At 40.5% G+C, this 17,293-nt stretch overlaps 1 protein-coding gene across 1 annotated transcript; it reads right to left on the bottom strand.

The window, feature by feature from the left end:
• Positions 1-965: 965 nt before the first annotated feature.
• On the bottom strand, positions 966-10,390 carry UBE2A (ubiquitin conjugating enzyme E2 A). The gene is made up of 6 exons (XM_055438616.2): positions 10,159-10,390; positions 9,962-10,042; positions 9,549-9,574; positions 3,598-3,687; positions 2,504-2,592; positions 966-2,261 (listed from the first exon to the last, which is right to left on the bottom strand). Exons 1-6 carry the CDS (start codon positions 10,200-10,202, stop codon positions 2,133-2,135), a joined length of 459 nt encoding a protein of 152 aa, XP_055294591.1. The 5' UTR covers positions 10,203-10,390; the 3' UTR covers positions 966-2,132.
• Positions 10,391-17,293: the final 6,903 nt, after the last annotated feature.

The following is a 17,293-nucleotide window of genomic DNA, read 5'->3' as shown; positions in this document are numbered from 1 at the left end:
TTGTAAGATTTTAAAAGGATTATCCCATGAAAGATACTGGGAATAGTGTTTCTCAGGAGGTGTATGAAAGAAAAAAATAATAAACATGCATATTCTCAATCTCACCTTAATTTTTTCAAGTATGAGTAACAGTGTCAACATTCAAGATACCCAACCACAGGAATTTCCTGGTGGTCCAGTGATTAAGACTTGGCGTTTTCACTGCCATGGCCTATGTTCAGTCCCTTGTTAGGGATCTAAGCTCCCATAAGCCATGTGGCACAGCCAAAAACAAAACTAACCCAGACACAGTAGGATGAAGAAACTTATGTAAAACTAATCTGCCAAATAAAGACTGATTTAATGTCATTCTGCTTAGAAGCAGAAATGAACTTACTAAGGATGTTGTTCCCAGGTGAATCTGACCAGTTCGTGTGTTCAGTGTAGGATGAGCTCCCTCACGTCAAAGCTCCTTTAAATACACCAAAAGGACTTAAATTTCATTTATCACCACCACCCCCACCAAGTTAAGAAGTGTATTTCCAGAGTCATTGTCCTTGTCTCTATAAAATGAACTAGGTTGCTCCTCAGAAGAAAGTTTTGTTTAAACAAGGTAATGCTGAGGATACCTGTATTCCCAAACTTTACTCGAGACTTAAAATACCATTTGATAGTAGTTTGTTTTTTAAGCTAAGGCTTTTTTTAAGAGGTGGAATGTCAGGATCAATGTTAGACCTTGGTCTCTAAGGATGATGGTAAATCTCCAGGTTAATTCTCCCCACTTGACAGTTTCATTCCCTTAACTGCCTATAATATATGCTGAAATAACTGTTTGAATAGTTTTACATTCTGTTAGAATGTTTTAAAAAGCATGAAATACTTAAGACTGAAAAGAATAAAGGTCCTCTCCAGCAATATCTTCTCTTTTCCCTCTCCCAGGATCTGTATTCATACTCAGCTAAAACATTTATACTTTGACGACAAAATTTTAAGGTTATTTTTATTTACAAGTTTTGAAAAATGTACATTTTTTACATGGGTTACTTATGCAAAGTTAGATTTAAAAGAGTGATAAATGCACAAAAGGTGACAATGGAACATCAGACAAAACATTTACAAGCCTCGTCCCACACTGCTACTTAAAGGTACTGTCTGTCTAAAAGCATAAATATTCAAAGAAAAGACTGCAAACATTGATTTTAATGTTCTTATAATACTGAAAGGGAGGAAGAAACTAAAGCATGCAGCATTAACTGAGGATTTGAGTGGAAAATAGTTTGCCACAGATATATTCCCTTCCTTTGGTTAATTAAAACTAAAAGAAAAACAATGTGGGATTATAAATTTGTTTACATAGGGCAGAAGAGCTTTAAAAAGATTGAAGTTTCTCCAACCTTCCTAGCTTAATTAAAAACTAATGATTGTTTCCATTCCTCTGCTACCACACCTCTTTAAAAAGTGAAAATCCAGAAGACTGCAGTATTCTGAAACTTAGCTTGGGTGTGTCCAGTGAATATCTTGCAAGGAGAGGATGTGTGAGTTAACATGACTGTGGCACTCCTTTGGCCAAGTCTTTTAACATTGTCCTTCCTACAGTAAAAAATAGTTCACACTGATTAAATCTTAGTATCATAGCCTTTTAAGCTTCCAGTGCTCTTTCAAAGTGAATGTTTACAAGGATTTGTTTCCCTGTTTTCTACATGCCATATTCAAAATACTCATTTCTAAATCTAACACAAGTGAAGGACCAGCCAGGGTGAAGGCTTCAGCAATCATTTAGTTAAAAACAACATTCTGGTCATCAAGCTATGCATAAGCACCACTTGTAAAACAATTCTTTTTAAAAGCTTAGTGTAAAGTAGAGTAACACAAAACTGCCCTAAAACTGGAAATAAGATACAAGAGAAGGGAAATTAAGCATTAGTAATTTTTGCATGTAACCCAGGTACAGTACATTTGATCTCATAGAGGGTGTTCTCTGATGTTTAAGGAGAGGGTAGAAGGGACAGGAAAAGCTTGGCAAGGGAGAATGGAAACGGCACAACAACTATTTTGCTTTTTATAAAGTAAATGTAATGACACTGAAGAACAGGAAGATGACAAACGCATCAATACATATTCTCCTTATGACTGCTGCTTTTCTTCCACCCAGGTCAACAGTCACGCCAGCTCTGTTCTACTATCGCAGAAACACGTTTTTCATACTCCCGCTTGTTCTCCTGGTACAGCTGAGCAGCCTGGCTATTTGCTGGACTATTGGGGTTGGGTTCATCCAGTAGAGACTATAGAGACAATTTTTAACAAGTCAGTTCCTCAGTGCCTAGATATAATCACTTGAATTATCCTAGGTAGCAGCTAAATTTGCTCTCAGCATAATAATCTTCAGTTACATTAGTCTGCTATAGCTAGGCAAATATGTTTTCTGGTGGCTTAGGTCTTAATGACCTACTTTTTACTTATGACTTTCAAATAACAGTTGCTAATATAAATGTATCAAAGGATAGTCACATTAAGGAAACTTCACCTGTATGGATGTTAAAATGGAGGACACATCATAGGTTGGACTCCAACGGTTCTGAAGTATGTCCAGACATATGCTACCATCTGCATAGACTAAGAGCATAGAAATAGGTTATGTTAAACATAACAAAACCGTTAAGGTTTTAACATCATAGTCAAGACAAATAGAGTCAAGAATACTTTGCTTTTGAGGTTTAAAAAAGATTCCTAAGCTGCTTCTCAAATATAGTCCTAAAAGAAGTGTCATAATCACTACTAGTGAAGCAACTGGGATGGTCAGAGAATGTCAAATATAATTTGTGTAAAACTGGAAGATACTTAGTGCTTGTTATTCTGAAAAGACTGTCCTGTTATCTAGGAAACCACACACATTTTTTAAACAGGGTTCCTAGTCAGCCACAGACTTATGGGAAATTCATTCCACCAAATTTCTAAACACTACCTCTTATCTGAAATAACAAAAGATAGCTCAGAGTTCACAAAGTTTCATTTTGGCATGAAGATAAAAATATCTGATGCCCTGGAATATTAACCTGAATAAAAGGAAAGTTGTTCTAGGCTTGCTACTAGGAAGGGAAAAAAAGTGAAGTACTAAGTTAGAATCACCTGTGGTACTTTCCTAATATACTGTATACCTGGACCTCAACCACAGAATCTGATATTCAGCAGGTCTGGAGTGAGGCCAGGGCATCCATAGCTTTTAAATGTTTCATGCTAATTCTGATATGCATCCAAAGCTGAAAACGGCTGTTTTAAATGCTAGGGAATATAATTACAACACAAAACTACCCAAATCTGGCCTTACATTAAAAGGAAACCTCAAGGACACCTTTATTTTTGTTTATTAAGTAAATGATAAAATCATCAAAACCAGAAGCCTCTCTGATTCCAAACAAAGGCAATGTCCCTTCACGGCTTCATTCTAGGACCTAGACCAAGACAGCAATAGGCCACCATGAACAAGACTGGCTTTCAGAAAACAGCAAGATGCCTACACAAATATTCAGGTACTAAAGACAAATAAATAGGAAATGTGGAATACTTCCCCAAATAAACAGTACAGCAATTTAGAATACTCTATTAAAAAGTGATACTTGCCATTTGGATGGAACATCTTAGAGACAAATCTAACCGTCGGTGGCTTATTCGGATATTCCTCAGTGAATTCTATTGTAAGCTTAAAGGTTCCTGTAATTAGAAAAGCAAGGGTTAAGAAAACATTTATCATTTTGTTCAGCAGTACTTTGTTTTTAATGCTACATGACTTGTTTTTCAAGTATTATATGAAATAATGCAAAGATATAGAGTAGAGAGGAAAGAGACCAGGTAAGAGGTACAGCTCTAGGAACTGCCCTAAAAATGAACAGTGTGAGAACCACCACTCAAAGGTGATTCATTTTTTGTTTTTCCATTATTCTCCCCCAAACTTAAATACAGCTATCTTAAACTCAAAATTACTGCTTGCGGGATAACTTTAGCCCCTGTACATTTTGAAGACATCCTTAAGATGACAAGCAACTACAGTCAAAATTTGGCCTTCCTCCTTTACAAGACTGAAAGACCTTAATAAAGTCCAATTTTCATCAGCTGTCATCTTAAACTCTCCAGTGATTTTTAAATGGACTAGAAAGAATGAGCACAAAGGTTCAAAAACCAATGCTAGAAATACAAATCAACAATCAAATTATTTTTAAAACAGCAGGGAATAAGTATAAAAGTGTTCCCTGGCTCCTTTTCATGTAATAGCAACTCTATAATGAAAACATAATTGAATGTAAGCCAGAAAAAACTTCACAGTCTCTCTTAGAAACCCTTAAGTATGACTCACAAGGTACTTAACTATAAAACCAACTCAATAATTCACACTAATGGAGGGAATTAATGGCAGAAATAATTTAAAAATCACATTAGATTGCATTCATGTCTCCAGTAAATTTCTTTCTAATGATGTTTGTTTACGCTACCATTGAAACAAATTATTTTTCTTGAATATGTGTCAACTAAGGTCACGGGAGGCTCTAAAACATACTAGGTTAGAAACTTATTTATAAGAAGTGGACAAGCTGGATCTAATTCAAGAATTGTTGGGGGACTTCCCTGGCGGTCCAGTGGTTAAGACTCCACGCTTCCACTGCAGGGGAGCAGGGGATGTGGGTTCATTCCCCGGCTGGGGAACTAAGATCCCACATGCCATGAGGCACAGTCAAAAAAAAAAAAAAGAATTGTTGGAAGTTGTGATTTGGGGAGATTATTTCCTTCAAGATGTTACTTTTAATTGGTTTTAATAAATTCAAGAAAACAATTGGGCAACTGTTTTTTCCTGACTGAAATTTCTTCAAGTAATCTTAAGGAATCAGTTATTATCTGGTATAAGGTGATGCATGTTCCACTATATTACTCTGGTTCATTTAATACATTACTTATTCTAATACAATAGACCACACTTCAGATAAGATTATAATGTGTTACTGGTTCCTTCAGAGTTAGCAGTTTATTTCTTCCTTGCTTCCATTCCGCTTTTCCACTTAAGAAAAAAGATCGCAATCATTTTACTCCTAGATGTTACATATAACAATACCAAAATGTGTGTTTTCTACCAGCAAACTCACAGTAAACAATTTGCTAACAAAGATGCCCTTGGTATGAACATGTGTCCCAAAGTTTCAGAATAATGTAAAATGCAACATATGGAGACGTATTCCTCAAACTATTTTTACCCCTAAAATTTAAAGTCAGATCTAAAGATACTATGAATTATAACTAAGGACAAACAGTATAGTATTCTGAAATGGATAAACATGCTATAGTCCATCAGAACACATCTCACCTTTATCACCACCTGGTCATAACTCTTCCTATTTTTGAGGGAGAAAGCATAGTTCTTCTTTTTCAGTTCTACTAATATTATAATATGCAAGAAAAGTGGTAATGAGTGTTAGTTCAAAACTTTGAGTTTCCTTATGTATCTCAAGTATAAACACATTTGGCTCAGTGTTGATATACACTTAAATTATAGCTTAGAGATTTATCATCAAGAAATTGCTCTAAAATTGGGAAGATTTAATAGTGTGCAGAGCTCCCAGGTACTTTAAATTAAAACCATCACTAAATATGGTACTTAAAGGTGGTTAAAGCCACACAGAAGGCAAGCATAAGTATAAACAGTGGGGAAAAGCAGAAGCTTTGCAGTCAGATCTGGGTTCAAATCCTTGCTTTGCTACTTGCTCGTTATGAAACCTTGGGGGAAGCTGCTTAACTTGACTATACTTCAAGTTCCTCATCTGTAAAATGGATTAATAATAATACTCACTACATAACATTGTTGTAAGGTTTAAATGAGAGAAAGATGCACAGTGATATAAAACAAGTGCTTCATATATAGTTACAATAATTCTACAGTTTCACATCTCTAGACCAAGTTGAAGGAGGCAAAACCCCAAAACCATTATCAGTAAGAAAAATACAACTAATGAATTCAAATACTAGATAGTACTTTCTTTCTGACCTACATCACTCACTCACAGTGAAATGCAAGTTGAGAACATATGCTGGTGGTTCACAAAACCCTTGACTTGAGCTTTCTGCCCACTGCTTGCTGAAAAGTTCAACAAGGTGGTTACCTAGCTACCAAAGAAGTTAATCAAATCTTTTAGAACAGCTTACTTAATATCTTGAGAAGTGAAACCACCTGCTTATGTCAATATGAATATAAATTAGTAGGACTTACCCACATCTTACTCAAAGTACACATTTAAAGGGATGTTTCATACTTTTAGCTGCATTAAACAATGAGAACCTCTTCACTACAACTTTCAATGCAATTTCTGAGAACCAAAACGAACATTAAGGATATTTCAAATCCTAGAATTAATGTTATGCAATTGAGCCTAAGCTTATCCTCTGAATATTTAGAAGACTAGGCTTTAAAATAATTGAAAACTTAAGCCTCACCATTGTTGTACACAATCTACTGATTTTTTATCTTCCTGAGGAAGCCACAACATTGTAAGGAAAGTGAGAATTAATCCATCTATACCTAGGGACCTGGACAATTATATAAATGTGTTAAATGGCTGGTGTATGGCAATAGGGAGTGATTTGGTTAGTGTATGTTCTGCCTAAAAACAGTCACAAATTCAACTTTTGAAAATATTGTACTGGCCAAAGAAAGCACCTCTGTAGGTGTTTTGTGACCTCTGAGGAGGAAGCAAAGTACATATACTTAAATTTTTTTGATGATTGAAAAAATCTGACTTTTAAGATAATAACCAACCTTCATTACAGGATTTATGTACCTTAAGAACACCCCTTGTGGACTTTTAAGTGATTCATTTAAAAAAAGACACCAAATTCTTAAGAATACATCCACTGTAAAAATCAAATACTAGTATCTTACTGTTTCTATTAACAATTTTCAGATGATGCAGTGGAGAATACATTGTTTCTTAACCTTCATATTCAGCATACATGCCAAGATATTTTATGAGGACGCATTTACCCCCAGTGTTTTGTTTGGTAGTGTAAGTTCTTGGGAACATAGTCCTCTTACTTCAAGTGTGTGAAGTTAAATAGAAATACCTTGAAGAGCTCCTATTTTTAAAAGTTCAGCTCTTTAACTAGGGCCTAGTTGTTCTGGAAACGTCTGCTCCTGATGGTTACAAAGAATCAGCAAGAGTAGTTTTGAAGCTGTTGATTTATATCATACATTGCTGCTGCTAAGTCACTTCAGTTGGGTCCGACTCTGTGTGACCCCATAGACGGAAGCCCATCAGGCTCCCCCGTCCCTGGGATTCTCCAGGCAAGAACACTGGAGTGGGTTGCCATTTCCTTCTCCAATGTGTGAAAGTGAAAAGTGAAAGTGAAGTCGCTCAGTCATGTGCGACCCTTAGTGACCCCACGGACTGCAGCCTACCAGGCTCCTCCATCCATGGGATTTTCTAGGCAAGAGTACTGGAGTGGCTTGCCATTGCCTTCTCCGATATCATACATTGGCAACAGCAAAATCAACTATGCCACTTGTTCCTAATTGGGCCTTTCCAGTAAATTTCCTAGCTGTAAATAAGAGGTATTTTTAAATGGTCAAAAAAATTCTTGTAACCTTGGTTAGTGTTCGAGACACCTGAGGAAGCATTCATGGATAGCAGACTGTTCAAAAGAATGAATCAGAAAAGGGTACTGTCATTTAGCCTGAGTAATTCCTTTCAGTAATGTCAGGGTGAAGAGACACATCATCAAAAATAGAACCAGTAATGTCAAGGGGGAAGGTCCAGGTAGATAATGGATCCCATAAGTACTTTTCCAATTCATACCACTTAAAGCGAGAGAAGCACCCTTGAAATATTTAAGTTGCCAACCCCTAGCAAAGCGATGTACTATTAATAAAGTTGTGCCCAGCATAAAGCAGTCTGAATAAAATCAGGAGGAAAAAATAAGCCAATGAAAATAAAGCCTGCTGGAGCTAAAGCAAATACACAGCTAATCTGCACATAAAGCTTAAGTATGAAGAACCAGCACCGATCTAATGGAGGAAAACTAAGCCTAGCTAGCTTTTGCTATGGATCAGCATCAGTTCAAATGATTTACCTCACGCACCAAAGTAGTATGCCTTCAGGATCACACTCCCCTGCTGTCATTTCTTTTATCAAAGCACTTAAGAATAGTGATATTTACCCAGGAGGTTACGGCAAAGAAGAAACAAAGTATCTAGGTTACTGTCTGCAGTCTGCTAGGGAAGTCTGAGTGTTTGAGACAAATTCTAGAATTGGTTTCTTTCATTTACCTCACAGCATCCTGTGGTTGGTAACATCCAAAGGCAATCTGACTTGGCAACTTTGTTTGTACAGAGTAGTTTGTAAAAATGCTTTTGTTGCCACCTTCAAATGGAGGTGTATGCATATGTGTGTGCATATGTGTACAGATCTCTCTCAAATGCTGTGTGACCAAAGGAATATAAGGCATTGAGAAGAAAATAAACAGAAAGACCCCTTTCTGTTAAAAAATACCTCAAATATTAAAGATGTCAATCAGTAGTTCAAATACTTTTAATCATCTTTTTAAATGCATTAAGCTTTCAAAAGCAATTAACTACACACACATACAACTGAGTGCACATAAAACTATATCAATGTCAGTTTCCTGGCTGTGCATAGTCATTCAAGATGTTACTAAGGGAGAGGGGGGAACAGGTGAAGGGTATACAAGGTCTCTCTGTATTATTATTTATTACAACTCCACACATACCTATAATTATATCAAAACAAGAAGCTTTAAAAAGTCCTTAAAAAGCAACTTAGCGTGTTTTTAAAAGTCAAACCTGAACCTAAAAATCATGTACCTCTAAGTACGTGTAGTATCTTGAAGTAGGTTAGACACTGGTAAGAGAGTACATTAAGGCTCCCCTCAATTGTGAAACTGCCTTGAGATTACTGATCATAAAGTCTTGATAAAAACACATGCTGAAAACTTACTTAAAAATAAACAACAAACTGGCTACTGAAGGTGCCATTAAAGACCATCTTAATGCAGTGAGGCTGAAAAGCACTCAATGTCAGATTGTAGAAACCATACAGTTGTGTGCAAGGGATTTCCTGCATCCATTCAACATCCAACAACACACATGAAGCACCTGCTGAACACAGTTCCTACCCTTGCGACAGAATTCTGAACCAGACAGTCCCTGGGGTCTCCGAGTCTATCAGCAAGTGGTTGGGTTGATCCTAACTCAGTATCCTGATGGAGGGGGTGGTGGTGCTGAATTTAGCAGAATCACAACCCAAACCTCACAAACCCTTAACATCAGTGGTATCATGCTCCTTTTAAAAAGTCACTGCCATACTCAGATTTTTTTAAGCAGCAGGAAAGAAGGTGCAGTTCTAGTCAAGCGGACAATAGCCAGAACAACCTGCCACAGACTGGACTCCTCTCAAGCCTTTAGTAGGCTGAGGCTAGGGAGAAGCGGGTTATTAAGTAGGAGGCACTTCCAGGCTGACTGAAAGTGCCTTTCCCCAGAAGATCAGGGTCCCGAAAGGTGAGTAAAGAAACTCTCTTACCATCTTCAAAAGGGGTCCCTTCAGGCCTACAACACAGAGAGAAACAAGTCAGTTCCCGCATGGGGGCTCCTCTCTCCCCAGTTCATCTCAGGAGGTGGCTATGTATGAGCTCTGCTCGCCCCACCTCTGGTAAACCACCGCTTCCCGGGTTGCAAAGCCACTACCGATAGAGCTTTGGGGCTCAGAAGCCCCAGGCAGGCCGAAGCGCCACCGCTCCCCGCCCCGCCCCCCTCAGAACCCCAAATGGTTCCCCTGGCAGCGGGAACCGCGCTAATCGAGGCACAGGCTCCTGGGAGGCGCCTAGGCCCAACGAGCCCCAAACCTTCTCGCTCAGCCCCCACCTCCTCACCGGGTCGGTCCCAGCGGGCACACGGGTCCCCCAGCCCTCAGCACCACCCGGAACGCAGACTCACCCAAAAATGACCGCGTTCCAGACCATGATGTTGTTCTCGGACGGAGCCCCGCTGACTCCGGCTGGAGGATCCTCCTGCAACCTACAGGGAAACAACACGGGAAGCTCCCGCGATCCTGCGCCCGCCGCCCGCCCGCCGCCGGCCCCGCCCTGCGCCCCGGCCGCAGCCCCCGGCCCCCAGGGTCCCAGGCGCGCTACCTCTTGAAGTCCCTCATGAGGCGCCGCCGAGCCGGGGTGGACATGTCTCTAGCGGGGTCAGCGGTGGAGCATACACCGAGCTCTCGGGTCCCCGCGGGTGCTGAGGAGGCTGGGGAAGCCGGAGGAATCGGCGGAGAAGCGCCTAGAGGAACTGCACTGCCTCTCCTAAGTCGAGGGTCGGTCTGGCGCCGGCTTAGCACCACCCCAGAGTAGACCGGGGCTGAACCAACCTGGAAGGAAAGCACGGGGGTGGAACGCCGAACGCCGGACAGGCCGTACCAAGGCGGGACGGGGCTGGGGGGGAGGAAAGTTGCTTAGGTCATTAAACCCCTGAGGGACGCCGGCAGCGAGGGTGAGCAGCAAGCTGCGGGCCTCGTGTAATTGCCGGGAACTCATTAGGATCGGGTGGTGGAATCGGTCCACCTTGGCTTGCCAATTCTAAGACGAACCATGGGAAGCTCTTTTCCTGTTTTTCCTTTTTCTTCTCTTTTTGGGGATCAGATCACTTATTAAAGTGCGCACCGTGGCCGAGGGGGAGAAGGATGAAGTCTTGATCTCAATGAGGACAGAGTGGACGAAGGCGAAACCGGTTCTCCTAAAGCCGGAACTCTAGGGGGTACAGCTCCTACGGACACGGGAAACTGGGGATGAAGCTGTGTGACTGGTCAAAATCACTGAACATCCAAAGAGTAACTCGACCTCGCCGGTGAGGTCGAGGGTCCCTTCTCTATGGGATGAATGTGCGGGCCCCAACATTTAGGCCGATGATCACCCCCAAAGCAGAATGAAATGGTGGTGTGTGTCCTGGGGGAGGGAATGAGAGCTGGAGGCAAGCAGAATGAGGCTTTAGCTTTGGGCACTCACAATTTGGCTCTGGAACCACATTTCCCCTTGACAGTTCAACAAGCCAAGTGGCTACTATATGTTCAGAAGAGTCCAAGGGTATGAGAATATCCGATTGCAGAGAATTGGAAGAGCAGTGAGTCTGAAGTAAAAGGAACGGTAAGATGCACGTGAAAAAGCTGTAGGTTTCAGGGAAGAGTCACAGTTAGTATGTGGACCTGCAAAAGCAATAACAGTTTTAAAGAATGTTTTTTAAAAAGGTCAACCCCAAACAACATAGAAGGTAGGCAAAATACTCATTTAAGAATTTTTTGGAAATATGAGAAAAATAGGTTTAGGTTCACTCAGGCAGAGTTTTGAATGCCAAGCTAATGGCTTCCTTGGAAGTTGGTTGAGCAGAAAGGCAACATGATCAGAGCTGTACTCATTGGAGACAGGTCCCAGGACAGCAACTAGAAGACTCTTGAAGTATTCCAGGTGAGAGGTAGTGAACCAGGCAATGACAATAAAAATGGACAGGACTTGCCAACAGAACATGGGGACAAAAGAGAGGAAGGAGTCTATGGAGGCTCAGGTTCTGGGGACTTCCTTGGTGGTTCAGGGGTTAGGGCTCTGTGCTTCCAATGCAGGGGACACCGGTCAACTCCTGGTCCCAGAATTAAGATCCCCACAAGCCTCCAAGTGCAGTGTGGCCAAACAATGGCTCAAGTTCTAACCCCCAAGATAATTGGGAGTTTGAAGTACAATTACCTGAATTAGGGAAAAGAGAGGGGAAGGGCAGTTTGGGGACAGAAAATTTGGGGACTTGCTGAGTTCGTGGGACTAGTGAGACATCTACCTGAAGATGTCCTGAAGATATCAGATGTGCAGGAATTTGTTTCTAAAATGGGAGACAGGAGGCACTTGACAATGGTAATGATTCTAGCTGCTGCTTTACAACAGGTACTCTCATGGCCAAAGATTTATATCTCCCATTAATTCTAATATATCAGTTAAAGCAAATCTCCCTAATATACCATCACGTTATGGTGGGAAGGGGATACAAAAATAAATTTTAAAACTTCCTTTTCCTCTCATCTAGGAGCTTGCTGTCTACTAATACACGCATACGGAATCAACAAAATCAAGATTTATGAAAGCAAGCGCATTAGTTTTCTATCGATGTTTAACAAATTGCCACAAGCTGTTAGCCAACTTCAGTTCCTTGTGGTTGCAGGACTGAAGGCCCCATTTCCTTACTGGCTGCCAGCCAGGGACCAGTCTCAGCTCCTAGATGTTACCTACACTCCTTGCCATGTAGCCTACTCCATCTTCAGATCCAGCAGCAGAGAATGTCTCTCCCATCAAATCCCTGTCACACTTTTAAAAAATGTATTTATTTTCCTCTCACAATTTGGATCTCTTTCTTTAGGAAGAGCCCAGCTCACTTTAAGGCCATATCTGATTAGGTCAGGCCCACCCTAGATAGTCTCCTGATCTTAAAATCATCTCATCTGGCACCTTAATTACATCTGCAAAATTGCCTGATAGCAGAACTCAGATTACTAGTTGACTGAATAGCTCGAAGAAGTGACCAGAAATCTTGAGGAAGGGGGTGGCATCTTAGAATTCTGCCTCCAGAACAGCAGCAAATTGCAGAGCAGAAACAAGTGACTCCACAGATGCTGAAGAATCTGTACGGCAGGGGAGTCATCAATCTGGTGGGGTTAGAGCACGCTTCCTGAAATGGGTTTATTGCAATGTTGCTTCAGAAGAGATGAAAGCAGGGCTAGGGAGGGAAAAACACAAGTAGTTCCTAAACAGCACAATCGTGGACATGGAGCTTAACCAGGATCTGGGGATAGTGGGCAGATTAGAGAGGCTAATGCAAACTGACAAGACCTTGACTTGGAAAAGTGAGGATGACAGAAGTTGATTAAATGCCCTCAAATATGAGGATGAGGAATTCAGGCTTGCTAGGCAGCTTTTATAGGTGCTTGAGCCTGAGAGAGATATACTGAAAACATCCCACTGAGAAATGGTATATAGTATACTGGAGAAGAGGTGAGGTGTGGGAGGTTTCTGGATGTAAGGGAGTGGGTATAAATATCTGAAACTCATTGAAGGCTAGAGATGCGTGTGAGTATGTTGTGGGCTTGTCTGTTTTCTGAAACTCCTTTGCTGTATAGCTAAGGAGTAGCTCTTTGGGAGCCCCAGGGCACCAGGGTATGGGGAGAGCATTGCCTGACTGCAGAGTGGAATTGCATTGCAGGAACACTGTGCCCCCACATTCCTCATCAGAAGCAGGGTTGTCATAGCAAGCAGCACATAGAAGATCGTTCTCCAGCACAGACGGTTATAGGACTGGAATGTACTAACTATAGCAGAGTCGGCCAAGCCTTCCTTCCACCCCGCTTCTACCTTCTTTACAGGCAAGCATCCCCTCTTCCCTCCCAAGAACAGGGGTCAAGAAACTAGAAGTCCTTTTCAATTTAAAGACAAGTTTGTCAGTGATGTGGGCTTCCCTGATGGCTCAGGGGTAAAGAATCTGCCTGCAATGCAGGAGATGCAGGTTCGATTCCTGAGTTGGGAAGATCCCCTACAGGAGGAAATGGTGGCCCACTCCAGTATTCTTGCCTGAAAAATCCCATGGACAGAGGAGCCTGGTGGGCTATAGTCCATAGGGTCACAAAAAGTCAGACATGACTGAGCATGCATGCATGTGTTAGCAATGCAACTGCAGAGAAGATAAAAAATAATTGTTCATAGGCAAGGATTTGAGAATTTTCCTAAAAGGGAGGACTGTGGAAATATGGGACTATATGACTAGGGAAATTTAGACTTTCATTTTTGCTTTCAGAATAGATTGTGATTTTCCTGAACTATTTCAGATTGAAGTGAGAGACCAAATAAAATAACATTTCCTGCCTTATGAGGCTGGGAGTTTGTATTTCTGTTAGCCAGTGAAGGCATGGAATTTATTTTTCTATAGTTTCCACTTCTGTCAATAAAATTTAGTACAAATGAGTACCAGTGAGATGGATTTTGGACTTCTCCTCTCCAGAAGTGTAAGACAATCAATTTGAGTTTTCTTAAGCCACTAAGTTTGTGATAGTTTGTTACAGCAACAAAACAAAATGGATACAAATGGCCACAGTATTGCATATGAGAATAAAATCAAACCGGCCACATCCACCAGCAGACTATATAACCCAATCCATCCTGCTAGCTTTTTTCTTATGGCCAAGGAACAGAAAATAAAATCAAAAGATTTTTCTTGACTCTATTTTTTTTTTTTTTGAACAGAGGAAAATTTATGCGTCGAACCTGGACTGGTCACTTATGATAATATACATGCTACAATTCCATTCTCTCCAATCATTCCACCTTCACCCTCTCCCACAGAGTCCCAAAGACTGTTCTAAATGCCTATGTCTCTTTTGCAGTCTCTTATACAGGGTTCAGGTTACCATTTTTCTTGACTCTAATAATCTTGGAAGACAAGTCAAAAGGCTCACTTACAGGAGACAATAGTTGTCACAGTGTGTGTTCTTGGCAGTAAAGGTAATAGTGTGCTGTCCATCTATGGTCCCTAGGACACAAGGAGAGAAAGAGAGGAAGGGACAGAGGGAAGAGAGAAATGGGGAAATTAGGGCCATGAACATAGGATTTCACTATCTGCTGAACTGCTGAATCAAGGGAAACAAAGGCATGGCTGAATAATGCACCCTCCTCAGGATCTTCATGTCCTAAACCTGTGAACATGTTACTTTATATGGCAAAAGGGACTTTGCAGGTGTGATTAAATTTAGACTATTGAGATAGGAGATTAGCCAGGGTTAAACAGGTGGCCCTGATGTAATCACATGGATCTTTATAAGAGGGAAGGAGGAGTCTGAATTCAGAGAGAAGGTCCTGTGATGATGGAGGTAGAAAGTGGCATGATGCATCCACCAGGCAAGTGAGCCAAGGGATGCTGGAAGCCTCTAGAAACTGGAAGAGGCAGAGAATGACTTTTCTCCTGGAACCTCTAGGAGCAGTCAGCCTGGCTAACATCTTGAATCTAGACCAGTGAGATGGATTTTGGACTTCTGCTCTCCAGAAGTTTAACACAATCAATTTGAGTTTTCTTAAGCCACTACGTTTGTGGTAGTTTGTTACAGCAACAAAAGAAAACGGATACAAATGTCCACAGTATCGCATATGAGAATAAAATCAAACCAGCCACATCCACCAGCAGACTATATAACCCAATCCAGCCTGCTAGCTTTTTTCCTATGGCCTGACAGCTAAGAACGTTTTTCTATACTTTGAAATGGTTGCAAAAGTCAAAAGAAGGATGGTATTTAATCATATTTCATGACCCATGAAGATGATATGAAGTTCTAATTTCAATGTCCATAAATAAAGTTTCACTATGGTTCTTTTGTGCTGCAATGACAGTTGAGTAGCTGTGACAGAAAGTGTGTGTGGTGCCCTTACCACTTCCCACTGTTCATCAGTCCACTACAAATCACAGTGACATGGTTGTAATGCAACAGTGTTTTGGGGACCACTTCTTTCACCATGTTTTGGCATTAAAAAAAAATTACAACTGCATGCCTAGCATGTCAAAACAAGAAAATAAGAAAGTGGATTTTGAATGTTGTGCTTTCAAGGCATTGTGGAGTGTAGATGACTTGGCCATCAATTTAGATGTCAAAAGATTGTGTTTATTACACAGTGACACTATAGCATGGCTAAAAGAATACAATACACCTTGACATTACCAGACTAAGCACTCATCACGATGTTCCCAGTTCACAGGAAAGCAATGGTTAGGTAAATTAGAAAGTTTAAAATAGAATATCTTATCATAGCAGAATTCTTCACAAAAGTGACAAATGAAAATGAGGTTGCTGCCAAAGTAAGTTTCTGAGTGGTTCGTTTGTTAACCAAGCAAAGAAAACCATCTACTTACTGGTGGTGAGTTAATTAAATCATGTTTGATTGCAAAAGCCAAAGAAATGTGTCCAGGGAAAATAAACTTTGTAAAGTGTATTTTAGGCTTTCAGCAAGAACAGTGGCTCAGAAGTTGAGGACACTGGAAGCAACACCAGTAGTAAGTTTTTAAAAACAGGGCAAATGGTTTCAAGTGTTTTCCCTTGGCTCTTGATAAGTTGACAGATCTTAGCAATACTCCTCAACTGTTGTTGTTTACTCAGAGGGTCAGTGCTGAGTTTAAAATGATGGAAGAACTGGCCCGTATGGATAGCCTGCGAGTGAAAGTTGCTCATTGTGTCCAACTCTTTGCGATTCCATGGACTATACAGTCCATGGAATTCTCCAGGCCAGAACACTAGAGTGGGTAGCTTTTCCCTTCTCCAGGGGATCTTCCCAACCCGGGGATTGAACCCAGGACTCCAGTATTGCAGGCAGATTGTTTAGCAGCTGAGCCACAAGGGAAGCCCAAGAATACAGATAGCCTGTAGATGACTGCAGATGAGAATATTTTCAAAAAAGTCAAGAAAGCACTAATTCAATACAACCTAAAGCAGGATCTGCTAAGATGCATTTCGAATATGTATGAAGGAGAAAAAGGCTTAGTTGGGCAAATGTACAAAACTTGCAAAAATGGAAGTTGTTTAAATCCTATAGTTATTTGTTATCTTACTGAACAATAGGTACTTCACAGGAAAATATTTTAGTCTATCTTGTGTTACTCAACCATTCGTGTCAACAGTGAACTTCATTCATTCTCGTGGACTAAACATTGTCAGTTTCATGAATTTTTGTCAGATATAGAGGCTGAATATTCTAACTTGACCCACCAACAGCAGTTCAACAGCTTAGCGGTTGTAAGGGTTTTTTGTCGTTGCTGTTTCATCTGTTTGTTTTTGTATTTTTATAGCTCATGGCTGGAATTGGGAAATTTTTCTGAGCCAGAAGAACCACCCTCAACCACTATTATTGAATACTGAATGGAATTAGCTTTTGCTGGAGACTTAATAATGTTACTTAACAAATTTAACCTAAAATTACAAAGCAAAAATGCTTCTTACATGTGACATTTATGCTGCAATGAAATCATTTCAATGACAACTGACACTTTTTGAACCACAAGTAATGTTACTTAATCAGTTCCTGTGCTGTTAAAAGGTAAAACAGACTAGATTTGTATTCCCACACGAATTTGCTGTGGATATATTTTCTGAGCATAAAGCCCATGGTGTTTTATGGACCCTGATGTGAGTGCAAAGGAAATTTCTGTATTTCAAAAGCAGTTTAACTGTGCGATTGAGGAACTCCCACTTAAACATCAATTGGAAGTGAT

The sequence above is a fragment of the Moschus berezovskii genome, chromosome X, assembly GCF_049115385.1.
Source record: "Moschus berezovskii isolate FMDL1 chromosome X, NW_MosBer_1.0, whole genome shotgun sequence".
NCBI lineage: Eukaryota > Metazoa > Chordata > Mammalia > Artiodactyla > Moschidae > Moschus > Moschus berezovskii.
The sequence above is the reverse complement of the archived record's forward strand: the minus strand, read 5'-3'. Positions and strand labels throughout refer to the sequence as shown.